Genomic DNA, 27,988 nt, shown 5'->3' on the forward strand with positions numbered 1-27,988 from the left:
CTGTGGTGAGAGAAAGATTTTTGAGGTCGAGCTGACAGATCTGGTGACAGGACCTGGTGGCAGGTTATGAGGCGGAGATCAGGCATCAGTCCCACTGAGGTTCCCAGCAGGAGCCAACGGGTAGACAGAGGTGCGCTTAAAGGTGACGGAAAACTGGAGAAGTCTGTTTCCAGGGAAAAGGAGGCCCACCGGAGCTGCCAGGGACGTAGCAGGCTGTACAGGTCTACAGCACATGACAGAGGGCTGGCTGCAGGCGTGTCACCCTCTCATTTGGACCAAAGTACACATGGGTTTCTCCTGTGCTCTCTGTTACGTATGTGCAAGTTCTACCTCCTATGTTATCATTTAGTTGCTCACTTTTCAGGCTGTGAACTCCCTGTATGTTGGCATGATGCTGAGTACTCAAATTTCTGCACAATGAAATTATTTCTAATAAAAAAATTAAATTATATAACTTCATCTCAAAAAGAGCATTCACCCTTTTTTTTTTTTTTTTTAAACACTGAATCATGCCTGGGAAGAGGGATCTTTTACTTTTCCTTCATACCTATATGTTATTTTAATTTGTTATAAGGACCACATCATACGCTTCTGATTTATTTTTTTAAAATGTTAATTTGGTGACACCTCACATACAACACTTTGAATTTTGTAGAACACTGATAGAACCGAAGAAAGAAAAAATTCCCAGAGGAATCAAATGAGATGTTGCAAAACTCAAGTGCTTTTTGCTCAGAGAAGGCTTTGTAGCTTTCTTTATTTCTACTGCCCACTTGTCCCTTTCTCCCACCGCAGCTCAATAAATGTATTTTGGTTGAGCGGACAGCACAATCACCATCTCACTACTCCATTTTGTTACTCTGTTGCTTACTTCACAGAAGCTTAGAAGCAGCCTATCAGAAAAGGGAGAACTGCCAGGTTTTGGCAAAAACCAACCCATAAATAACAGCGCTAGTCATCTAGTAATGATCTGGGGATCATTCCGTGCACGGATGAGTGATTTTACACACCTTGACAGTGCCTTAAGGCACCAATGCATCCCACAGGGGGTTATGAGTTTATAACTGAATTATAAATTGTATCTGAAGGGAGGAGTTCCGATTATACTGTTCAAGAAGGCAGAGAGGCAGATAATACTCTTTAAGTAATCTGTTGCATAATATTAATGTGTCCATGACATGCAGGACACTAGGGGTGAGATACAAAAATGATCCACATGAGGATTCCATCCCCCAAATCATTACAGTGTAAGAGTGAAGACAAAAATGCATGCATGTCACCGCGGCAGAAGGTAAAAGGTGAAGAAGAGATGCAGACGGAGTTACTCAGAACACGCCCGAGAGAAGAAAGTGTTTTCAGGTGATAGCGTCCAGCAACGTTCTTCAGGAAATGGCACCGGGACTGAGTTTTCGGCGACTTTGAACCTGCAAAGCTGGGGTGAGAGGAACGTGGTGGGCAGAGGTGTGGAGGGGAGAGGGTACGGCAGCGCTGTCTTTCACGGAACTTTCCACACTGACAAAGTGTATTTTTTTATAATCTGCACTGTTGGGCATGGCAGGCACGAACCACGTGTGCCTAATGTGATGATGGAGCTGAATTTTAAAAATTTTATTTCATTTTAATTATTTTAAACAGCCATATGTGGCTAATGGACAGTGCGGTGGAGTACGTATGAGATAATTTCCAACATGTAGAAAAGTTTGGGTAGTTTGGTAAAGGTATTTGTTTAATCTGTTTTCCCCCAGGCTAGTTGGCTCAGAAGACTTTGGAAAAATGTGCACCTTTTTCTTAAAAAGGCCTACTCCAGCCATGTCCCAGCACACCACGTTAATCTACTCCACTGTTTACTATGCAGGCTACCACAGACTGTCACATACTTTATCTCAAGTGTTATTTACCAGCCGGGGACAGAAGTGGGAATGTGGCCCCCAACTCCGAAACTCTTCCTCCTATTCCCACACCCATGGGCTGAGCAGCACAATGAAAAGCCCAGATTCCCCAAGTCACTTCTCAGAGGACAGCTGACTAGGGCAGCAGTCTAATCCGCTTTGGGCTGTGTGCTGAGCAAGAGATGCCCTCTGGTTAAAACACTGAGTTCTGGGGCTGTTTGTTACAACAGTAAGTGTTAGTCAAAGTAAAATAATACACAGCCCAGTTTTCTTTCTAGGGTTTTTATTCTCACTGTAAGAGACATATTTAAAGTGAACAACCATTTTCCTCTTTAATTATAACTACCTGGTAGCACTGGTGTTATATATTTCATTATCTTAATAATAACTCAGATTAAACCACTTATCTGAGTTAAATCACCTCAATTTCTGTGATTCGCCCTCAAATTTTCTAATTGTTAATTCTTTGGTTGTCAAGTCAGTGTTCTCTACTATCCATCCCTAGTTTTAGACCCAGAAATTAAATTTAGATTTCATCCATGTTGAATGCAATTAGAAATGTTCACTTTCTATTGTGGACACGCCAAAAGTGAAGATTCCATACTGCTGCTTTGACAAAGTAAACTAGTCTAAGGAGAATTCTCTATCTTGAATTTGATCAGGAGAATTCATGATATTTATTTTTTTACTTAAAAGACTGTATTTGTTTATCTGACAGTGAGCGAGACAGACAGACAGAGAGGGAGCACAAGCAGGGGGAGCGGGGAGGGGAGCAGGCTTCCTGCTGAGCAGAGAGCGCAATTTGGAGCTCGATCCCAGGACCCAGGGATCATGACCTGAGCTGAAGGCAGACGCTCAACAACTGAGCCACCCAGGCGCCCCAAGAATTCATGGTATTTATTGCTATCTTCACCCAAAGCAGCTAATAATTAAATTCTCCCACTACACACATGGATTGGTATTTATCAGAAAGTTTATACAAGCATTAACAAAACTGTGAGGTAACAGGCTTTGTTATCCAAACAATTCTTTGGTATGGGATGACAACTATTCAGAGGCTGTTCACACTTGGAACATTTTCTTCTTAAATTTTCGATAGATATTACTAAATTTTCTTGTTGAGGTGCCACAGAAATTTCTGAAGCCCATGATTATTTGCTAATAGAAGTCTGCTTTCCCCCTAATAATAATTCTGGCTAACTAGCACTGTCAACAGTAACAGGAATTCTAAAATATCCCAATGTAAGTTAGTAACAGGGCACCTTCTTGAGCAGTGGGCTGGACTGGCAACCCTGACAGCAGACACACGTCAGAAACACCAGAGAGACCAAGCTGTGTCCATGCGGTTAGAACGAATGGACCAAAATTTAGCCTTCCTTCACTACCTGGAAACTTACGTTCTTGATATTAAAAAAAAAAAAAAAAAATTTGCACAGACTCTTCTTTCAAACAAACCCAAACCAATGTTGCCAAAAAGGAGTGGAGGACTAAACACTACTGATGTGAAATATAATGAATATTTTGGCGTCCCTTAACACACAAGGCATCAACCATTGGACACTAATAATCACTAGTACATTTGTCTCTTCTGACCAATAGCACAGGATCTAATTAGACTCTAGTGTGTTTAGGTGTTTCCACAACCACTGCTATATCAATCAACTTTCACGGATTAATATAATGAACGTATGGTCCATGGCCTAAGAGCAGATGAAGCTTCACTGAGGACTGTCCCCAATCCCAGTGTTGTGTTCTACGAGTCTGCTACGCTGACCACTGCGACTTGTTGGCAGGCTGTGTCAGCGACACAATTAGAGGAGTCCCACTGTTGCACACGAATCACCTTATTTTTATGCCACTCCAAATTTTTAAAAAGTGCTTTCCGCAAAATTTCTCTTATTTTTTTCTGTTCTAATTGAACCCAGGTCTAATCTCTCTTTTGGCATCACTAATGGGGAGATAACAGATCATCCTTGATATCTATGGGGTTTTTGTTTGTTTTTTCTCTCGGCCCTATCTCTAGTGGAAAATGGGTAGAAACACAATCTGTGGAGGGACGTAAAGCAAAACCGTGGTCAGTGCAACTGTCGTAAGAGTGATTTCACTTAACCATTTCTGTGGAGTGTTTTAAAATATGAAAGTTCTCTTCCCTTACCTCTTTATATGTATGAATTTATTTATCTATTTAAAGATTGTATTTATTTGAGGAAGAGAGAGAGCGTGAGTGAGCATGGGGGGGGCACAGAGGGAGAGGGAGAAGCAGACTCCCCACTGAGCAGGGAGCCCAACGCAGGGCTTGATCCCAGGACCCGAGATGATGACCTGAGCCAAAGGCAGAAGCTTAACCGACTAAGCCACGCAGGTGCCCCTATGTATGAATTTATGTGATTTTATATGAATTTATATGACAGTAACATACAGAATATTTCTCTATAGCTGTAAATTTATAGGGAATTTTAAAAATGAAAATTTAAGTAGAAGGAAAAGTAACAAAGGGCTGAAAAAAGACAAGCAGAGGGACGACAAAGTGGCATCAAATTGGGCATCTCATAAACACAGTGTGAAGTACATGTTGCTTCTCGTTCCACAAATGAGGAGATAAAGGCTCGGAGCAGTGAACCTGTCCAGAGTCACGGGGCTCCTGAATGGCGCGGCTGGGACCCGATCCCCAGTACCTCTCCCTCGGGCCCTTTGGACACTCGGCTATCACACAAGCATAAATGGGAGGCATGGTCGCAAGGGTTAGGGAAACAACCCATACGTTACGTAATCATGTCAGCTCTGCTCTGCTGTCCTTGCTGCTCATGCTTCTAGCCGGCTTCCTATTTTTAATCCTTGCTTCCCTGCTCCTTATCCTACTCCGTGCTTGTGACGACTCTGTTTCTTTCCCTGCTTCAAATGTAAGGTACAAACCGGGAGCTTAACACCTGGCCATGACTTCAATGATGCATACATAATTAACTCTTTTTTTTTTTTTTTTTTTAAGTTAATGATTTAAAAACTTCAACCTCCCTCAGGGACTCTCCAGAACGTGTCCTAAAAACTCCACCGGTATTGATTCTCCAGGAATCCGCAGGAAGGCTTGCTGTGAGCAAGGAGAGGCCACCCCATTGTTTGCTTCCTGGCAACAGCTATTTATACTTAATTGTGTCGTTTATTTGGACCTGGATGTTTTCTCTGCCCATACCCAGAAGTAGTTCAACTCTAAAAAGTCCAACTATTGTTTCTTCTTCTTATCTTTCAAATCTGTAACAATCTCTATCATCACATTCTCATAGTCTAAATGAGAGAGAGAAAAAAAGAGGAATATCCTTTTGGAAGAAGCAGCTCAAACTGCTACTGAGGCAGGTAAGTCCAGATGTGCTCTCTGGGTCTCCAAGATAAGCAAGGGCGAGTGAGAGGTGAGGGGTGGCTGACATCGGCAGGAGCTGAATGCAGATAAAATGTTACCCTGGGCTTTTGTTTTCCTCCCAAGGAGCCCTAGAAAATCAAATTCCAAAGTAACCACGCATTGAGAGGGGGTGACCTTCATTATCTCAAATTCAGGAAAAACTTAATCTCTGTAGATCCCGAATTTCTGAAACCACGGCCCTTGGTCTCCAGCTGCCTCAGTAAAGCACATGAACTGGTCTGACCACTCTTCGGTATGTGCCACGACAGGGGACAGCACAGCTCATACCTTTGGTCATTTTCTCCAATCAGTCAGGGAGGTACTGTGCAGTGGCCACCAAAAATAATGGACAGTATCCTTAAGCTTATTTTTTGCCTTGTTAAAAGACCACAAAACCAAGCAATGTGTTTTTAAAAGCAAAACAAAACAAAACGATGCAATGTGCATTACGACCAATTAAACCAACCATTTAAAGATATCATTAAGAAAGCACTAGCTACCTTCCTGGTTTTAAACAATAAACCCCGTAAACATGTCAATTGGAAAAAAAATTAATTTTCCGGGAATCATGCATTTGTAAACCTAAAACAAACAGCGCCCTGAATGCTACTGAAAAGGAAGTGGCCTCTCCGGGGGGTGGGGGTGGGGGGCCAAAAAAAAAAAAAATGGAAAGAATGAGAGAATATACAAAATGAACCTGGAAAGGTTTCCCTGAAACGAGGACTGGCCTCCTAAGTCCCCTTCCCGTATTAATTATTGCAAAATCCCTGGAGTTCTATCAGTTAATGAACCGCAAGCTAGAAAGAGCCACCGAGAACGGCGTTAAGCTTTCATTTCAAAGAACTTAGAACGCGTGAGGTACCCGAGCGAACAGAGAGCAGACACACAGCACGGTCAGCAGACAGACACGCTCAGCCTGGCTGACGGGAACACGGATTGGGCGCTTGTGCCCCCGTGCACAGACACACTGACCTTCCTTGAGACTTTTCTGGTTGCTCCCCTCAAGGCATTCCTTTTCTTTTAAGGGCTCGAAATCCCCAGCGGTTAAAATCTCTGGGAAGCCCTGTTGCTGCTTCTTGGAGCTATCGATCATGGTGAGAGGCTTCTGGAGACCGGCAGCATCCAGCAGGAGCGAAGCGCAATACGCTGAGCAGCAGAGACCAGCGCTCAGCACGCTCTGGTCCCCGGTCCCCCGTCCCTGGATCCTGGGTTCCTCCTCACAAGACCCCGGTCGCTGGGCAATTATGTCATTAAGCAGCCGAAGGCAGCCATTCCCATTCAGTTCCCAGCCTGACCCGCAAATACACTCGTGCTGCTGGAAGCCCTAAACTCTCTCCCACGTTGGGAGGCAGAGCCCCAGAGGCACGATGCTGAAATCCCACCCCTTTTCCCAGCCAGCCCCCTTCCCCTTGCCATTCCAGCTTCCCCCGCGCGCTGGGTCCTTCCAGCTGCAGTTTGATGGTCCGAATCATCTGACAAACACTGAGTCAAGCAGTTAAAAATAAATCCTGTAGTTGTTAAAAGAGAAGACTTTGCTGATACCTAAGAAGACAAATTGCTGCCTGTGGTCTCTCGCCGGCTCTCTATAAACACACCCGCAGGCTGTGGAAATACTTTCTATCAGCCAGACGAGCACATTCATTACTCAGTAAGTTCTCCCGCCGCACACACGGCGCAGTCTAGGGCATCCGAAGGAAGCGGGTCTTCTCCGGGCGGAGGGACCGCGCTGCATACACAAGCCACCAGCGGCACTGCCTAACGACGGGGACGCTGAACTCCCCAAGTTCTTTTGTGGCGTCCGGCTCCTCCTGGCAGAGCCAGGGCTCTTTGTAACAGGGAAACGTACTGCAATTGCGGCTTTCTGCCGTCACCAGTCGGGACCCGAGCGGCAGTTTCCCTCTGTGCCACTAGTCGGCTGACCGAGTTAACATCGCCATGATTGTTCCGAGGGAAAAATCTCCCTCCCCTGTATTAAAGGCAGAGACAGCAAGAGAGCTTCTGTTTCAGAGCTGACTCAAGCAGCGGCCAGCCCAAGTCTGATCTCACGTGGGCTTTCGGCCACAGGCACCCTCCTGCCCACCAGGGACTGCTGTCCCCCCCGAACATGAGGGACGCTGCTGGGAGGAAATCTCTACGGATGGCAACGCCAGGCAAATGCGGAGACAAGCCTGTCTGTAGCCCCAGCGAATATATGTCCACCCGTAGCTCCTGCCAAAAAGAAGCTTTTTTTTTTTTTGAAATGGCTCAAAGTATGCACCTTTGCGAAAGGGTGCCCAGAAAAGCCATGCGAGGTTGTTAAGAGCGGCAGATGGAATGTGCTTCCATGAGGGCTACGTTTGGTTCACTTTTTTTTTTATAACTGACATCTACCAGAGTGCCTGGAAGACTAGTTCTCAATTAATACTTGTTGCACGATTAAGTACATGAATTAAAGCAGGAGAAGCGGCAATAGGAAAACTTAATTGTTCAAAATTCTAAAGAAGTCCTCCATCCATGCCCAATAGTCAGTGATTTTAGATGAAATGTTCTCTAAAGGAAGCACATTTTCTCTTCAAAATAGAAATACCCATACATTTTGAGTGTGCATCTGACATGATCCTTCTGCGGGATGAAGAAAGGCTTACGTTTTCAAAGCCAGAAAAGCCCAGTATTGCTGTCCCTACTGAAACACAGATGGGAACTGGATGAGGATTCTGTCCTTTGTCCCTGGTTCCGGGGCTGGTGTGCACTCAACCCAGACTGTTCTAGAAAGATAGCGATCTACGCTTCTCCAGCATCTCTTGAGAATGGGATTACACAACACGGACACACGGCTCTTGTCAACTGAAATTCCTTCTGAAGCAATGGAAGCCCAGTGCTGGGAGTCCACACCCCCACAGGAACAAACAGCACTGAGCTTATCACACTTCTCGAAAACGTGCTAGAATGCTCTGCTCCTTTCTGATCCCAAGGCCTCTGTTCTACACTGACTGTTCCCGCATCTCTAAAGGAGGAATAAAAGCCTTTTTGAGGACATTCTTTCGGTCATTCACCTTTTCCGCAGTTTGGCGAAGTTTATCTCCCTTAGCCCCCAAGAGCCCCTTCTGACTGCGATGATTAAAGGTACATTCTAGCCATTTTACAGACCAGGACCAAAGTCAAAGAGCAGCTGAGGCAGGTCTGGAGTTCAGCCAGTCTGAGTTCTCCGAAGCCAGAGTCTCTCTCCTACTGCAACGCTTGCGGTCCTCCAGAACGTGCTCTGTCTCCAGGCTTTAGTCTGATCTCGGGGCAGGTTTTCACAGCAGAAGCCGTAACTTTTATGGCCTCCCAGTAATTCTGCTCCTGGTGAGGGAGAAGGAGAGCCAAAATAACCCTGCTCAAATGCTTTCACGAACGCATTTCCACTCTTCCTGAAAGGAGAGTAGCAGCGGCCAGCTTGATCCGGCGCGGGCAGGGTGACCCAGTCTCAGCACTTTTCACAAGTCACCTCGTGTGTCCTGCTGCCGGGCCTGGGGGTTCGACATCATCACAGTTCACAGATGAGGAAACCAAGGCCTTGAAAAATTGACTGTTTTTGTCAGAAGTCTCCTCCCACATACGTACGTGGTGGCCAGCATTCCCAACAGGCGGCCTGGCTTCAGACCCCACATTCTTAATTACTTTGCAAAAATAACAACAAAAACAACAAACCCTAATATTTTCTTTCTCAGCATGCTGCTTTTTAAACCCCACTCAACTGTGCTGAGGCCACAAGTTTAGAAACCTGGGTAGATACAGAACCACACCAGCCTCTTCTATTTTTTTAGAAAAGAATGGCTGTGTGCGTGTGTTGAATATGTTAAAAAATAAAACAGTTCTCTTTTAAGGATCCTCTGTAGGCTTATTATTTTTGCATCTGATAAATATAAAAAAATTTCAATAAGGAAACACATTGTCCTGCTGTGGGTTTGTATCTAAAGTCTTGTCTCTGTAGTTTTGAGAGAAAAAAATAATTTAGTGGTGAATATGCCTGAAAGAACACTTATTTTGGTATTTTTAAAAATGTGAAATAATTTCAAATTCACAGAGCATGGTTTTCCTGAACCATCTGTGAGAAGGCTCTGACATGACATTTCTTTACCTTAAGCCCTCTGGTGTATAATTCCTACAAACAAGGACATTGTCCTATAAAACCCCAATATAACCATCAACATCAGGAAATCAACACCAATTTATCACCATCTAATCCAGAGACTCCGCTCAAGTTCCACTAATTGTCCCAACAACATCCTTTAAGGCAAAAGGATCCAAACCAGGATCACGTATGGCCCTGAGTTATTTCCTCTTCAGTATTCCTTCATTTGTGAACAGATCCTCAGTCTCTCTTGACTCTTCCTTCCTTAAATTGTGAAGATTACATACTAGTTATTTTGTAGAATTGCCCTCAGTTTGAGTTTTGTGGTGTGTCTTCATGACCAGACTCCAGTTACGGCAGGAATACCACGGGGCGAGCGGGGTGGGTTCTCTGCATCCTATTGTGTGGGGCACAAATCCAGTTCGTCTTCTAACAACAATATTTGTTTTGATGAATGGATTAAGACGGTATTGGCCAAGTTTCTTTATTGTAAAGTTAGTTTTTCTCTTCGTAATGAATGATTTTGTGGGGCTGAACTATTTGTTAGGATGGTCACCAAATGGTGACTTAGAAAATTCTATCATTGCTTCTGCGTTCATTAGAGGCACATCTCAGTGTAAGGAGAACCCCCCCCCTCCCCATGTGGATTACAGCACCTACTTCCTTCACTGTGGACTCACGGATTCCTATTTTATTCAGTGGGTGACAGCATGTTCCTACCATTTAGTCTGATGCTCAGATTATTCCGGATTTGACTAGTGGGAGTCCTTTCCTGCTGCCTTCAGCTCCTCTGAGTGCTGGATTACTTTCTGGTACAAGGTATTCCAGGCTCATCTGCTACCTTCCCTGCTCCGCTGAGAAAGCAAAAACTCAGTAGCAGGTGTCCTCATTGCTATGAGGGTGTCAGCGTTCCCAGGCCTCCTCTGTAGGAAGTCAGGGAACATGTCTGTGGTTTGTGTGTGCACACACTTACGGTTTTCTGTATTAACAGATGTAAATGCAGATCTATATTTAAGTATGTACATCTGGACTTCTTTATATATACACATTGAAAACCATGAGTTCACCCTGATGCCTCCATTTCTAATCCAACACCAAAGGTTCTTTCTCAGCTTCTCTCACGTATTTGTAACCCTTTTCTCCTATAAAGGGAATCTTGTCTCCGCCACCCCACTCATGGATACCCTGTTCATCCCACTACTGTCACTGCTGTACCAAACTTTATGCAGATGTCTCCTCACCCCAGGCGGGCTCCGAAGCCCTTCGCAGATCACTGCACCCACCCCCACAGGGCAGCTGCCGTGCTCACCCCCCACATAATGTCTTTTGGCCTGAATTAGGGATGGAGGGAGGAAGGGCACCTGCGTTCTCTCTAAGAGAGAACGGCCCACAGTTACCCCGTGAGCTGCGTGCAGTAGCTCTGTCCTTGCTCCGTACTCTGTGTACGACATCTCCTTCAGCGTCGTTTGGCTCTGCTGTCACGAGGGATGTGTAACTTCAAAGGATAGGTGATTAAAGTCACTTTGGCTAGGGTAAATCTGCTTCCACGGTGTGTGTGTGTACACACACCCAAAAGGGCTGTTCTCCTATGAAAGAGAGTTCCATAAATCAAGTCAATTTTCCCAGTACTCCAAGCATAGATATTTAATAAGCGTGAGAAAAACTGTATGGCTTGGAGACTAGGAATAATCCAGGAAAGGCTTCAGGGACTCGGAACAGAAACAAACACGGCTCAAGGGACCTACACAAGAACTTGGCAGTCTCACTATATGCTCACAAAGCTGCTGATAAAAAAGATATGGCTGGGATGACGCTGCACTGGGGTAAGCACAGACCTGAGAACATCACCAACTATGCACCATTTCACCAATGTAAAAGCATCCGAGAGAGACAGAGACGATAATTAGTAATAGCATGGAAACAGACTGCTAAACATTGAGTTGTGCTTTTCCTATAGCATTCCTGACACCGGACTGAGAGAAGATGCCTCTTCTTCTCATCTCCTGCATCTTGGTACTTGGAACCAGGCCTTCCAGTAGCCCCCCCAGCGGAGCAGACGCAGGCCCCTGGTGAGGTTGCCTCCACAAGACCGGAGCCCGTGTCACAGAAGCCATGCAGAGGAGGGCAACTAGACCGGACACATTTAGGGAGAAAAATGTCAGTCCAGATTACACCTCAAGTTTTCCCCAAGGGTGCCGTATTTTTAGCAAAATATGTATTTGAGCCTTAATTCTCCCTCCTGTTAAAATTATAAAAACACTATAAAAAATATTCTATCTTCAGACAACTAGTTATGGTAAATCTCAACAATTTAATAATTATTAAGCCCAACTTAAGAATCCTGATATTAAAACTTTTTTTTTCCCCGCAAAAATAGACACAGTGTGAGCTCTGACATCAGACAGCATATCTTAAAAGCCCTTTGTTTTTGTTCCTTTTTAAATACATGGGTATTGGGGCGCCTGGGTGGCTCAGTGGGTTAAAGCCTCTGCCTTCGGCTCAGGTCATGATCTGGGGGTCCTGGGATCGAGTCCCACATCAGGCTCTCTGCTCAGTGGAGAGCCTGCTTCCCCCACACCCCTCTGCCTGCCTCTCTGCCTACTTGTGATTTCCCTGTGTGTGTGTCAAATAAATAGTCTTAAAAAAAAAAATACATGAGTACCAAACTGTAGTACTTCCAATAGAAACAGCCCTACGGAAACCACTGTTTCAGGAGAAGGGACACAGTTTTCTGTTTTTCCTAAGAGAATGAGATTTTGAAGGACCAGCAATGATCTGAACGACCAAGTGCTACAGCGTAACCGAGGGCCGCAACAGGGCGAAAGAGCCTGGTGAGTCGGCGGTTAAGTCGTGCTTCCGATCATCTTTCCGGCCGGCGCTGCTGGGTGAGCTCTCCCCTCTCTGAGGCTGGGACCTGCGCCTTGGCCAGGCATCCGGGACTGGAGTGGGACCGTCCACGGTGCGCTGACCAAGCTGTGCTCCGAGGGAGCCACGAGAACTTCCTGTGCGAAGGGGCAGACGGCCAGGAAGGCAGAGGAGCACATCTCCCTGCTCCTTCTCAGTCAGCCTGTGCGTCCCCACGGCACCCCTCCATCGCAGGGCTCCGATGGCATGCGAGTGACCAGGGCCATCTGTCTCCCTAGTCCCCTGCCCACAGCCTCAGGACAAGTCACAAACACATGACACAGCACACTTTGTCAGCGTTCAAGGGGTCCTTTGAATCTTTTCTCCATTTCTAAGCTTTGTCTGTTTCTATGATCACAGGCAGACTTACGACAGACAACCAGCCTCCGAGTATGCCTCTTGGGAGTCGCCTTCCTCGGACTCTGAGTCACAGAGGACACGGGAGAAGGACAGACGGAAGGGAGGACTGAAAAGTGGGAGAGGTCACATCCTAGCAAAGACGGGAAGATGCGACGCTAAGTCAAGGTCTGTGTGACGGTGGGGTAAGAAAACTGTCCGCGGGAGTGTTTCTTCACCGTTTTTTTCCATCATCATCCCTATGGCCCGACCCTTTCTTACAGAATTTTTTCCTCATCACATTCCATGAAATTTCAACACCACAGATTGACGACATGTCCGTTTCCAAGCTGTATGTGTCTTACACATGAAAGGTGTGATCTTTTTGTCTCTACCCCAAGAACCAATCTGTGCTCCTGTTGAGAATGCTTAATCTACAAGAGGGAAAAACCAACGTCTCCTGTGTTGCCGAGGAAGAAACCCGAAGGTAGTAAGAGTGAGAGTGAACTGTAGGCAGGAAACCCTCCACGAGAAAATAACAAATGCTCGCCATCTGGGATAATGATTTATTTTATTTTTTAAAAGATTTTATTTTTATTTATTTGATAGACAGAGATCGCAAGTGGGCAGAGAAGCAGGCAGAGACAGAGGAGGAAGCAGGCTCCCCGCTGAGCAGAGAGCCCAATGCGGGGCTCGATCCCAGGACCCTGGGATCATGACCTGAGCTGAAGGCAGAGGCTTTAACCCACTGAGCCACCCAGCTGCCCCTGGGATAATGATTTTTTTTATCACAAGTGGATTTAACGTATTTCTTGTGGACCTTGAAGATGTTTTGATCCTCAGCAGCTCTGGGGTATGGGAAACACGTACTGGCATTTGCGGAAAGGAAGGGGAAGGGAAGGAAAGGAAAAAAAAAAAAAAGGAAAGAAAAACACTGCAGTTCAGACATGAAATAATTTATTTTGAAGCCACCCCGGTTAATCCTGGCTTTCTGAGTCCAACATCCTTTTCCCAAAAGCAAAAACCTGTACGGCTTTCTTTCTTTTTACTCAATTCCCACAGGTCTTTCAAAGGCACGTAATTAAGAAAAACCAGTAATTTGGTTTCAGGGGGTGACAGCATCGCAGATGGACTGATGAAGGTGGACGCAGGACGGTTTTGTGGAATGCGCACTTCAGAGGTAAACGTGATTGGACGGTGAGAGCCACGCGATCCTGGAAAAGCAGCGTCATCTCTGTGCCGTGGCTGCCTCGTGGGCAGAAACGCATGACGACCTCCACAGGACAAGAGCTGTTTGCCGCGAGTGTGCAAACGGGGAACAGATGCATGTGAAGCGCCGGGCACAGGCACGGCGCGCGCTCCCCACGGGGCGAAGTCGGGTCGGTCCCGGCAGGGTCTCCCGGGCCTGCGGGCCCCGTGGCTGCGCGTTTGCCGGGTTCGGGGCCCTGCGGCGCGCCCGCGGGAGTGCAGAGCAGCTCGCTAAGCACGCGCGCGCCCTCCATCTCTTCCCACACCTCCGTCAGGCCGCCCCGCGCTGCGGTCTGGTGTCTTCCTGCTACTTCAGATTCCACGAGATGGCAGCGGACGGGTCTCCACACGTGGATGCGTTTTCCCGTCACGAAACAATGAAGCCGAAACAGCGCCCCCAGGTGACTGACGGCGGCGGCGGTCCGAGAACCGCGTGGAACCCGCGCGAGGACCTCGTCTGGGTGCAAGGACGTGTTCTGGGCCGCGCTCTCCGCGGAGGCGCGCGCCAGGGCGGCGGGCTGGGGGTGGCCGGGTGCGCCCCCGGGGCCGCGAGGCGCCCAGGCTGGGGGCCCCGCCACAGCAGCCAGGCACACGGGGGCAAAAACACCCCAGGGCGCGCAGACAGACACCGAGGGCCATGTGGGACGCGGGAGTTTCTGTTCGTGGGCGGGTGAAGCGCTCCTGAGCACAGGCTGGTACTTCACGGGCACTGGGGGTGACAGCCGCGGGAGACTAATAAAAATGAAGTCTTCTAATAATTGTTGGAAACAAGTTTGTGAGACGCTCCTTCATCGCTCAACTCGAATGGGGTGAGGGGACCCTTTTACTCTGCTGCTTGGCTTCCACTAGGGCATCCTGGGCAACGAAACATCTGCCTTTGTTTCCGCCGTCTGACTGGGTGTCCTGCTTGGCCACCGTGGGAGTCCTGACCGAGGCGGACAAGATAAAAGAGGCAGGACGACTACCCAAATCTAATACCAAAGCAGGTCATGTCTTCACACCTGCTCCGTGATGTCTCCTTGGTCTCTAGTCTCAACCGGGACACTGTTTCGGATCATTTCCATTTTCCTCAGGAGCCCACTGTAGTGCCAGCCTCACACCTTTCCCAGCAAGCAGCGTGGGCCCCAGATTTGCTAACACTGAGGTCTTCAGACAGAAGCGCTACTCCACCTTCCCGCTCCCCTTCCGGCTCCTGTCTTTGGTGAAGTCATCCTTCTTCCTGAAGTCAAGGGGTGTCCAGACACTTGGGCTCAGGGCTGTAGCTCCTTCGCATCTACTTACAAAACTGATCAGTTCATTAGGCTTCTCCTTGAGGATCCTTTGCACTCAACAAGATATGCACATCCCCTTGGACTCCTAAGATTCTGACCATTTCTAAATGTTCTCCCTTATTAATCTCATCCTTTGCACTGGGGCCAACCATTAACTCCGAACACCCAGCAAGGCCCCCATGAACACAAATCCTGCCTCTGGATCATCACGCACTTGCTTTCTAAATGGCACTTTCTAAGCGAGTTTTCCTTCTGCAGTTGAGATATCTTGATTCTAAGGTTATGTGCTATACTTAGGACTAACTCACCTATGACTTCATAAGACAGTCCTTACTTGACTTTAGTGGAAAATCAAAAATTAAACACACACACACACACACACACACACACACAGACACCCACAACAAAAGCAAATGGCAAGGGATGAGCTCACCTAGACCTCAGCAGCATCCAGCTCCAGACCCCACACCTCAACGCCATCCCATGCTGCCGTACTCATATTTGCAGCCTTAGGGCCCAGGATACTCTGACTGCGGAATGAACGCTGCCTGCATAAACAAATCAGTGTCACTGGACCAATCGAAACTCATCTGGGCCTCTCCTCTCGTACCGAATTCTGCTCACATTTCTTCTCTTGGCATGCAAGTCATCCGGGCTCCATCTCCTGATTTCCTGAGCGGCATTACTAACCCTGACATGGTCCTTGTGCTTCAGCTAAATCAAGTTGCTTACTATCCCCTTAAATGCTCTGAATTTTTCCTGCCTTTACTCAGGTTTTTTCTTCTGCCTGAAATTCTCCATCTCTGGTGGAAGTGGTCCTCAGGCAGTCTTCAGGAACTAGCTGCAGTATCGATCACTTTCAGAAGCTTTCCAGAATGTGCCTCGACACCACTGAAGAGTCAGGTCTTTTTCCTCTGCTCCCTCTGAACGCTCCTGGTACCTGTCATGGGAGACTAAGCCTTCTGGAACGATAATGAGAGCTGCCAATTCTGGTCACTAAGGGTGATGGGTCACTGACTGTGTCCTGAGCACGAGCGTCATGCACGGTCCTGAGGGCTTGAGAGGCGCTCCCCCAGATCACTCTTCTCAAGAACACCATCCGCTACTGTCCCCCGCTTACAGGGAGGCACCAGGAGGTGAAGCAGCCTGTCTAGCTACACAGCTTTTAAGGAACAGAAGAGAGATTTTTAACGCAGAAAGCAGGCTTCAGGCTACTAGCTTTTCTCCATGGGTTCTGTGAGAGAATTAAGGTCTCAGGCCCAAAGGTGTCCACTGTATTAGCTTCTCTCCTATGTGTGGAAAATGGCATTAGCTATGTCATCCTTGGGATAATTGAAGAAATAGTCACTCTAATCATATTGGTAGGAATTCATTTTCTCACAGAACCTGGCTGAGAGAGACTGCATGTTTTTAACTACTGATACTCTGCACGTTTCTGATATCCCATCCCCACATTAGCAGATTTCACAAGTCCTCAAAAGCTGGAACTTGATCTCATCCAATTTTTTATTTCCTATGAGATGTGTTCTGGTGTTTTAATCATGTTCATATGGTCAAGCCTCTCCTTAATTGACTAAATCCTTATTACGTTCAGCAGCCGAGGTTGGGTGACGAGCATTTTCCTTAAAATAGACTTAACACTACCCACCACATTTCTCTGGTTGTTTGACAGACACTTAAAATCACTATTACTAAGGTATCAAGACAGGAAGATACATCGATTTAAAGTGTGTATTTGTGGCACGTTTTGATGGAGATTTAGAGCTGTGAAATTATGGTCACATCTGAGATACAGAGCATTTTCTCTCTGAAGCCTTCTTCCTGCCCCTTTGCAGTATATCCGACTGCCACACCCAACCCGGGAAATCACCGATCTGCTTCCCATCACGAGAGATTAGTTTGCTTGTCCTAGAATTTCAGGTAAATGGAATTATACAATATGTAGTCTTTTGTGTTTGAATTCTTTCACTAAGATATGATTCAGATTCATCCATGCCGTTGTGTGTATCAGCAACTGGTTTCTATTACCAAGTAGTAATCTAGTGCATGAATAGATCACATTTTGTTCAAACATTCATCTGTTGATGGACATATGGATAGCTTCCAGGTTTGAGCTACTATGAATAAATATGTTATGAACATTTATATATAAATCTTTGGGTACATATTTGTATTCCCTCCCCTCTCCCTTTTTAAATGATTTTATTTATTTGAGAGAGAAAAAGAGAGCATGAGAGAGTGAGCAAGCACGAGCTGGGGGGAAGAACAGAGGGAGAGGGGGGAGCAGGCTCCCCACGGAGTAGCCTGACATGTGGCTCGACCCCAGGACCCTGGGATTATGACATGAGCCAAAGTCAGATGCTTAACTGACTAAGCTACCCAGGTGTCCCTGAATTCCTTTTTTTTTTTTAAATATAAATGCTTGGTTAGATAGTAGATGGATTCTTAGCTTTTAAAGGAACTTTACTGGCAGCTTTCTTTTTATTTATTTATTTATTTACAACAAAACCAAAAGACAACCAACAGAATGGATATGCAAATGACATATCAGATAAAGGGCTAGTATCCAAAATCTATAAACAATTTATCAAACTTAACACCCAAAGAACAAATAATCCATTCAAGAAATGGGCAGAAGAGATAGACCTTTCTGCAAAGAAGACATCCAAAGGCCAACAGACACATGAAAAAGTGCTCCACATCACTTGGCATCAGGGAAATACAAATCAAAGCCACAGTGAGATTCCACCTCACACCAGTCAGAATAGCTAAAATATTTTTTAAAATTTTTTAAAGATTTGAGGGAGAAAGAGCACATGGGTGCATGAGCAGGAGGGGCAAAGGGAGAGGAAGAGAGAATCTGAAGAAGACTACATGCTCAGCAGGGAGCCCAACGTGGGGCTCGATCTTGTGACCCAGAGATCATGACCTGAGCTGAAACCAAGAGTCATATGGTTAACTGACTATGCCACCCAGAAGCCTGGCAGCTTTATTTTTAAAAGCCCAAAACAGCAAATAACCATGCATACACAGGTGACTGAATGAATAAATTTTGGTATACAATGAAATACTACTCGACAATAAAAAAGAGTAACACAATAGGCATAAATCTCGAAATAATTATGCTGACTGAAAGAAGCCAAATGAAACTGAGCACTTTATCTAGGACTCTATTTCTAAAAAAAATTCTAGAAAACGCAAACTAATCTATAGTAACAGAAAGCAGACAGTGGTTGCCCGGAGACTGTAGTGAAAAGAGGAGCGGATTACAAAGCGGCAGGAGGAAATTCTTAAGGGTGATGAAAATGTTATCTTGATTGTGGTGGATTCAAAATTCCTTAAGTTGAATACTTAAAATACGTGCCGTTTATTGTTCATCAATTACATTTTGATAAATTAAAACCGAAAACCCACAATGGTACTTATGGGAACAGAGAAATTCCTTCATGTTAATGAAAATTTTGAAACAGTCTCCCTTTACAAAACTTGAATGCAGCAGATTATTTATGTGGGTGTCTAAAAACAACTGAGCCACAGAACTGCTCTAAAGAATCTTAAAAACAACAACAAATCTCTACTCACACTGACGGGCCCTTTCATCTGTTAAAATAAATAAACTGAATCCCGTGTGTTGTGACTGAGTGATTTCTCAAACATGTGCCAGAGGCGTGAGCTGGTGTGCAGAGACTATTGGGCATGTGTGAGTTTGGTGAACTGGTATGTGTTACAGACCAGGATGGGGGCGGTGGGAGTGACCCTGAACACAGAAAACATGGAATTCAAGTTAGAAACGCTGCACGTGACACAGAGGACACTTCTTAATGCGAAGCGCCATCATGAATGACGCATCTCTAACAGCGATGACCACGCACCGATCAACAGAGCTGCCGTTACAGACTAAAATGAACAGGGGAGCAGTGGGATGCCAGCAGAAACGCAGGAGGAAGAGGAGACTTGAATCTGCCTCTCAGCACAAGACAGATGAGGCAGACAAAAATAAGAAAGGACATACAGCATAACCATTAAGGAGACCTCAAGGCGTTGTACTGAACTTTTACTGGGTGACAAAGGACACACCTTCTCAAATTACACATGGAGTACTTTTTAAAAAAATCACAGATTAGGGCACAAAGAAAACTTTAGCAAGTCCCATAAAATAAACAAATACACACAGCACTTGATCTCAATGTAGTTGTACTAGAAATTATTAATAAAATAAAAAAAAAAAAAAACTAAAAAGGCCTTGTCTACCTGGAAACTAAAAACATCTCCTAATAACTAGTAGAGAGGAGGAAAAACAGAAACTGAAATGAAGGACTTCTCACCAGAATCTATGGCTTTTGTTTAAAGCAGTAATCAGAGAAACGTTTAAAAATATCAGTAAAAATAAAATAAACAAACAAAAGTGATGTGCCTCAGAGGAAAAAAAAGATTAAAAAAACAAAGAACAGAGCCACCATGACCCACAGATGATATCATAAGGTCTATCTCATGAGTGACTGGTGTTCCAGAAGGAGGGCAGAGAGAGAATGAGGCAGAGAATGTACTTGCAAAGAAAATGCCTGAAAATCCCCTCAGTTTGATGAAATACATAAATTTACAGATTCAAGAAACCTGGCAAACTGCCAGTAACACACAAACACACAGCGCCATCACCAGCCTCCAGACATACAAACGATAAGGAGTTAGAGAACACAAGTAGAGGACACCCCATCAGTAAGAGCGACAGAGAAGATAAATGCTCAGGAGTAAACTAAAGAGATGTGTAAAACTCCTGGAAAACCCCAAAGTCGGCTTGAACAAATAGATAGTCCTCGTTCCTGGAGAGGATAATATGACATCATAAAAATGCCATTTTTCTGTGAGTTACTTCACACATTTAATGCAATGTCAGTAAAAACACCAACGCACTTTTTAATGGGGTTAAACAAGCTCATCTGGAAAAAAATGAAAACACCCAAGGCACACAGAGAAAACCCAGAGGGAAAAAAGTACTATGTAGAGGAGGGAGAAGGACCCTTATTAGATTAAGATAAACTCAAACAGATCAGGGATAAAACTTAAAAAAAAAAAAGCAACAACAATCAAACCATCTGAGTACTCTAAGTAAATATTGATAGATGCTCCTATAACTGGGATATAGGGAAAAGCTTTCTAACTGTGACCCCAAATCCAAAAGCAATAAAAGGAAAGACTGGTAAATATCGGCCACACTAAAACAAAACAAAACAGACACATTACAGAGGAAGGGCTGATCTCTCCAACATAAAAATTATTTTTAAATCGAACTGAAAAATGAGTAGGTAATTCACACTCTCCTCCAAAAGTATTCAGAAACAGCCCTTACACGTATCAGAAAACGTCCGACCTGTCTACGGCCATACCACCCTGAACGCGCCCGAACTCGTCTGATCTCTGAAGCTAAGCAGGGTCGGGCCTGGTTGGTACTTGGATGGGACAAAACGTTCGACCTTACTCATCGCTAGAGAAAGGCAATTGAAATTTCACCAACATGCGGCAAAAACACAACAACACGTTGTGTTGGTGAGGCTGAGGGGGAATGAGCATTCGTGTACACTGCTGATCAGAACGCAAACTGGTGCAGCTTTCCAGGGAAGGAATTTGGTGACATGAAATAAACCTACAAATGCATTCACCTTTTGACCCAGCAATCTTCTATCTAGGAATGTACCTGAAAGATAAACCTCCAACACTATAAAATGGTACATGCCGAAGCTATTTACTGCAGCGCGATCTGTATCTGCAAGATACTCTAAACAGCCTAAATCCCCACGCACAGGACTGGTTGACTAAACCACGGGGCATCCACGCCGTATCAACTGGGATGAAGCGGTCTTCAGAAAATAGTAAGTGAAAAAAGCAAACTCTAACATTATCAATGTCACCTCTTGTATAAGAAAGAAGGGAAAACAAGAAAATAGAGTCGCTTATCTGAGAGAAAAAAGCAAAAAAGGAGAAACCAGAAACCAAGGAGACTGATCCCCTTCAGTGGGTGCGGAGACAGGACGGAATGGTGCAGGCTGGAGATGGGACAGGAGCGAGCGGCGGGTAGTGATGCTTAACTGAGGACATCTTTCTTTGTCTATGATTTGACTTTTAGAACCTTGTTAACATATTACATTCTCAAAAATAAATCAACAAAATCAGCAAAGTTGGAAGAATACCCAAATTTGAATACAAACACAATAAATGAACCCAGCTGTATTTCAAATAAATAACACGGACACACGGAAGGGAAACCAGAACCAACCTTAGCAACTTCTGACTATCTACCTTTGGGCTAAAGACAGAACGAAGGTAAATAAAGATTCAACTCCTGTTAGCAAGTTTTTAAAATAGGTTTACTGATGCCATGAAGTTTACCCATTTCAAGTATAGCAGATTTATTTCTCGCAGTGGCCTGAGTCAGCAATCTTGGAAACTACGGGTATTCTAGAACTGAATGCTACGTACGGGTATTCTAGAACTGAATGCTACGTGCGGGTATTCTAGAACTGAATGCTACGTGCGGGTATTCTAGAACTGAATGCTACGTGCGGGTATTCTAGAACTGAATGCTACGTGCGGGTATTCTAGAACTGAATGCTACGTGCGGGTATTCTAGAACTGAATGCTACGTGCGGGTATTCTAGAACTGAATGCTACGTGCGGGTATTCTAGAACTGAATGCTACGTGCGGGTATTCTAGAACTGAATGCTACGTGCGGGTATTCTAGAACTGAATGCTACGTGCGGGTATTCTAGAACTGAATGCTACGTGCGGGTATTCTAGAACTGAATGCTACGTGCGGGTATTCTAGAACTGAATGCTACGTGTCTTCCGGAAAATACATTGTGGATGGGAGGAGGAAGAAAGCCGTTTTCCCCCGGTCAGACAAGGGGGTTTTAAATACGGCAAGGGGGAGGCTGCAGAGAAGCCTGTGGTGCTGGATGAAAGTGGAGAGGTCGGTACAGATGCCTGATTTTTTAACACATGCAGTAATGCAGGGAGACAAGAACAGATACAGATGGACGTGTGTTTGTGAACAAAAACATGTGTTTCCTATTTCTGTCAACTGAGAAGATCTAGAAGCAATGACCAAACAGTAGTGGTGAGCACATCACACCCAGCTCCCAGGTCTTGGTTTATAAATACTCCACTAAAACCAACCAGACTTCCTAAGAGAAAGGGCTGATGGCAGGGCTAGGGCAGGAAGAAGTACAAGTTGAGTGTGGAACATACTGCTGTGTCAGAGAGCAAGTAAGTACTGGAACAGTGATGGGAACCTGTGAAAAAGGACGCAGAAGGCAGCCGGATGGAAACCCCAACTGGCCAAATCTAAGACAACTTGAGCATCAAAATAATAATAGTAACAGAATTACTATTAGCAAATAGTATTATTTATTAATAAATACCGTAAGTATCCATGATCCCATGCTGATATAATACACAAATACAGAGGGTAGAAAGGAAAGCGTGTTTTTAGAGTAGAATGCCATCTAATAAATGTAAGGCATGATGGAGTCAGAAGTCACCAGCATGATGGTTGTAGGCAAGAATTACCAAGGGACACCAAAACTACTTAGGACAGGTGCAAGCTGGTTTGAAAGGAGCAGGATATTCACTTAATGGCAGAGTACTTCCTCACATTATACTTATTACTTACAAAATTAGAAACAGAGCAATAGTAACTTTACAGTGGAGGAACCCGGAAAGTACCACCTTAACCACATGCTGAAGTTAGCATCACCAATAAAGGATCAACCTGACATCGTACACCTCTTCTGTGGTCTTCCTGCTGAAGGGGCATGGTCTCATTTCATCAGGAGGAACCAAGGGATGAACCCAAACTGATTGTCATTCCACAAATAACTGACCTATACGCTTCCAAATAACCCATACTCCTCCACAATGTCTTAAAAGACAGAAGAAGAAGAAACAGCAGCAGCAGCAAAAAAATAAGCCTACAGAACTGTTCCATTTTAATGAAGCCTGCGCAACCTGACAACTAAATAAATTCCACTGGACCATGAAACAGGGAGAAGACATTTTTATTTCGTTTGCTATAAAGGATATTATTGGGACAACTGGCATAATTTGAATAAGGTCTGGGGTTAGTAAACAGCACTATATCAGTGTTAATTATAGATTTAAATAATTATACCAAGGTTATATAAGACAGTATCTTTATTTTTAGGAAACATACACCCAAGTGTTTGGAGGTAAAAGGGCAGTATGTCCACAACTCACTCTGAAATAGTTCTGGGAAAACCATTATGTATGGCTATGGAAAGAGCAGGATAAAGCAGTGTGATTAAGACATTATCACTTGGGCAATCTGGACAGAGGGTTTTCGGGGATTCTTTGCACTATTTTTGCAACTTTCCCATAAGTCAGAAATTATTTCAAAAGAAAGTTTCAGAAAACGAGTCAAAGTGTACATGTGAGATCTGTGCGTTTCAGTGTATGTAAAATATAACTCAACCTTCAAAAATTTTAATGACAAAGATTTTTCAAATAGGAGAAAGCTGGGGGTACTGACGAACCCTGCCAATAAATGCATCAATTGGTTTATTTTAGAAAAGCCACTGGAACTATGTTAAAGAATCGAGAAAGAGGTGTAAACTGTTTGACCCTGTAATTCAATAGCTAGGTCTTTATTCTAAAGAAATATTCTAGAATATACAGATAAACAAAATAATTTATGTGCAGTGCTCTCTATCCTAGCATTAACCACAGCAGCAGACATGATCCAACTGTTAATCAACAAGAGAGTGAATAAATTATGACAAGTATATAATGATATCTTGTACAACCACTGAAATAATGACTTCAAAACTGGAAAACAATGATCAAGTACTTACAATGAGCCACATAAGTAAAAGTGATTTTTTTCCAAAGGAATATTTAAGAACATGGAGAATAATTCACTGTAAGACGAAAGGAGAAAAGGAGGCCACATAAACGCGTGTGCAATGTGGTCACCATTCTATCTTTTCAGAAATTATATGAACGGAAAAAAGATCAGGACAAAATACTGTGAATGATAGGACGACTCTTAGCCTACTTACACGCTCTGCATTTTATCTTTCTGAACTTTAAAAATTGTCTAAAATGAGCATGTTTTAGGGGCGCCTGGGTGGATCAGTGGGTTAAGACTCTGCCTTTGGTTCAGGTCATGATCTCAGGGTCTTGCGATCAAGCCCCACTTTGGGTTCCCTGCTCAGCAGGGAGCCTGCTTCTCCCTCTCTCTGCGCCTGCTTCTCTGCCTACTTGTGATCTCTAGGTCAATTAAATAAATAAAATCTTTTTTAAAAATGAGCATATTTTACATTTATGATGAAAAAATACTAAACCTTAGTAAAATATTTTCTATGGTAAAATATTCTGAATGCACAATCCAAAGTGTCTCATCAGAGTAACAGTCTATATGTAATTCATTTAAACAAATTTTAAGTATTATAATTCTAGATTAGCAAATATGTATCTCTATAAAAAGAGGCAAGGCAGCCATTGAGAAAGCACTTAACAATTTTAAGGCATTTTTATGAATTTCAAATTGAGAAGAAATGAGTAATTTATTTCATCAGAACGGTCAGCAAATCATGATATTCTGACATTTTGCAAAATAGGTATTTCCTTATCTTATGATTCTGATATTGTTCTAGGAAATGACTCTCACATATTACACACTATTGTCATTCTTTGTATTATTTGGCAAAGAAGTTATGCCTGACATTTCTTTTACAACATGAAGAGAGAAGCCATTTGAAAAGAATTAACAAAATCAAAAAAACAAAAAAACTTTTCCACTTAACAAACATTCCACCTAGTTTCAATGTCTGAGGGACAGTCAGATGACATAATATACTACCAACCTCAAAGCCACATTCTGGTAAAGCAGTCTAATAAAGCTAATTAGAGAAAATCATTTTAATGGAGTCCGTGGTATATGAGTAATTTCAAAAATTCAAACTATAAAATTAATTTACAAGAGGACTTTCAGCATCTCACAAACTAGAATTGTTTCATTTACCATTATACACATAATTCCACGAGCCACTCAAATACAAGGGACAGCATTTTAGTTATAATATATAAATGAGACAATTTCATTTGAATTCCTTTATTTCTATAAAATAGAACCAATTCAATAACAGTTACTATAGATATTTTACTGAGCACTAATTGTATATGAGACACTCAGCTAAAAATGCTGTTTCCTTTCATTTACTCAACTACCCTGACAGATATGAACAGTTAACCTGCTTTCATCCCACTTTACAAATGAAGAAACCAATACACTTGTAAGGTAACTGGCTAAGATTCTTTTTTTTTTTCCTTAAGATTTTACTTATTTATTTGACACAGAGAGAGAGAGGGAGAGAGAGAGAGCACGAGTGGGGTGAGGGGCAGAGGGAGAAAGAGATTTCCCGCTCGGAGGACAGAGGGCTCGACCCCAGAACTCTGGGATCATGAGCTGAGCTGAAGGCAGACGCTTAACTGAGTCACCCAGGCACCCCACTGGCTGAGATTCTTAAACTCAGACGCTCTGTCCAAAGAGCCCAAAGTCCATTCCCTTAGGCAGGATACATCTTAAGACTCCATGAGTTCACTAAAGTAAGAAATACTTGAAAATAAAACAAGATGAAATCAGAGAGGGAGGAGACAAACCGTAAGAGACTCTTAATCACAGGAAGCAGACTGAGGGTTGCTGGGGGAAAGGGTTGGAGGATGGGGTCACTGGGTGATGGACATTAAGGAGGACACATGTTGTAATAAGCACTGGGTATTATATAAAACTGACGAATCCATGAACTCCGCCTCTGAAATCAATATATTACATGTTAATCAACTGGATTTATATTTTTAAAAAAGAGAAAAAAGAAAATGTTCCTTAGCTCTTCCTCCATTTTGCATTTAATAAACTGACATGCTTGTTACACACACACACACACACACACACACACACAGTACTTGAACAGATGGAATTAAAATGTATTTCAACAGTAACAAAAGTGGTAGTGTATTATATACAAAGATTTTAGTCTAACAAAATAACTAACAACAATTCAAGTGTCCAAGAGTAAGGATATGGGTAAACTATAACTAATCTACGCACTTAAGCCAATATGCAATAAGTGGTTGCTTATAAAGCACAAAAGTAAAAAAAAAAAACTACAAAAATATATTAAATTGAAAAGATAAAACAATAAAACTCAGGAAACAAATTTTAATCGACATTTTAAAACCCAAACAAACAGACAAAAGATCAAAGAGCTACTACAGAATTTTCCTGTGATTATCGGAGAAGTGGGTGTATGTATTAACCTTTTTGTCTCTCCTTTTCTTCTTTCTCCTAAATTTGCTGTAAGTATCTGCTACTGCCATTTTTAGAAGAGTCAAACTCCTTTTAAAAGAGCTAGTAAGCTAAGTATCTAAGCAGCATTAAAAAGACCAAAGAAAATGCAAAACCAAGCATGAGAAGTGCAAACACTGGCTTATAATGAAAGCACTTCTCATAAAAACTGATATTAGCTATTTATTTACATATCATCACAATGGTTTCTTTTCCAGACTATTGTGTTTGTTGTAGCTTCTATTTTTTCACCTCAATATTAATTTTGGAAACATGAAGATTTTTTTTTTTAAAGATTTTATTTATTAATTTGACAGAGAGAAATCACAAGTAGACGGAGAGGCAGCCAGAGAGAGAGAGGGAAGCAGGCTCCCTGCTGAGCAGAGAGCCCGATGCGGGACTCGATCCCAGGACCCTGAGATCATGACCTGAGCCGAAGGCAGCGGCTTAACCCACTGAGCCACCCAGGCGCCCCGGAAACATGAAGATTTTTAAGCCTCCAAGAACGTTACTAACATGTTAACTTACAAGGAGTTAGGAAGTTTCAAAGAAGGGGGCGAGAATGTCTAGTGAGGGAGAAAGAAACAGGAAAAGAAATAGGAAGTAGTAAGGCAAACATACCTCAAGTGTTGTCAAGGAGAAACATTTTCTCAGTCATAACATTAGAGACTATACTCAGAAAACAAATATGAATAAGGGAAATTTAAAAAGAAAACAAGAAGTGGGATATTAGATATTCAAACTGTATAAAGAATCTACATGTACACATTTTCGTAAATGATACTTCATAAGGAAGGACAGAAGGCCTTGGGAACTAACACGACAAAGTACATCTCCATTGTTTCTATGAATATTACATACAATTTCAAATGAACCAAAAAAAAAAAAAAAAAAAAGGCTGGGAAACCAAAATATTCTAGAAATAGTCTTAAAATAACAGGGCAAATTCCTGGACACAGAGATCTGTAAAGCACAAAACGGCATATACCTAATTAAATGCAGCTTCCAACAATATTAGCATCACCAACAGTCATCGATTCCTTCAAAGGGACATTTATTACCACTTCAGGATGTTCCTAATAGCATGGAACTTCATGCACATTAGAGAGCCTAAATGGATGGATGGGCCCTCTCAGGCCTAAGCAGGGTCTTCTGATTTCCAGAGTCTGGTCCCAGTACTCTCAATCAGAGGGAGGGGGAAAAAAAGGTGGTTTTCCTGAAGTATGTGTCAGCTCAGTGACAGTAATTTTCAGTCACTAATGGCAAGGCTGCTGGGAGGATATGGTCACTTACAGTATACGCTAGGTCATACTTACGCACAGAGGCAAGTTAAAATAAAGAAAACAGTGTAATGTCCGTAGTATGGAAGCCCTATTTTTATCAGACAAGAAATATTTCCAAAAACATGGGTTTTTCTTGGATTTCCTTATATTTGGTTGCTCTGTTTCTATAGCAAATACAACACCAATAAACACTCATCAGTGACTGTGGAATGA

General features: G+C 43.5%; 1 protein-coding gene across 7 annotated transcripts in view; it reads right to left on the bottom strand.

Annotated features, from left to right (window-relative positions):
- The window catches only part of MRTFB (myocardin related transcription factor B), a 261,518-nt gene that overhangs the window by 70,360 nt on the left and 163,170 nt on the right, over positions 1-27,988 (bottom strand). Inside the window, exon 1 of one of the 7 annotated variants that reach the window (XM_059154983.1) lies at positions 6,253-6,683. The exons of the other annotated variants lie outside the window; for them this stretch is intronic. Within the exon in view, the coding sequence (XP_059010966.1) occupies positions 6,253-6,373 (121 nt within the window). The 5' untranslated portion in view covers positions 6,374-6,683. Of the gene's footprint in view, positions 1-6,252; positions 6,684-27,988 lie in introns of those variants that run through there. 7 annotated transcript variants of the gene reach the window in all.

This window comes from Mustela lutreola, chromosome 17, assembly GCF_030435805.1.
Source record: "Mustela lutreola isolate mMusLut2 chromosome 17, mMusLut2.pri, whole genome shotgun sequence".
NCBI lineage: Eukaryota > Metazoa > Chordata > Mammalia > Carnivora > Mustelidae > Mustela > Mustela lutreola.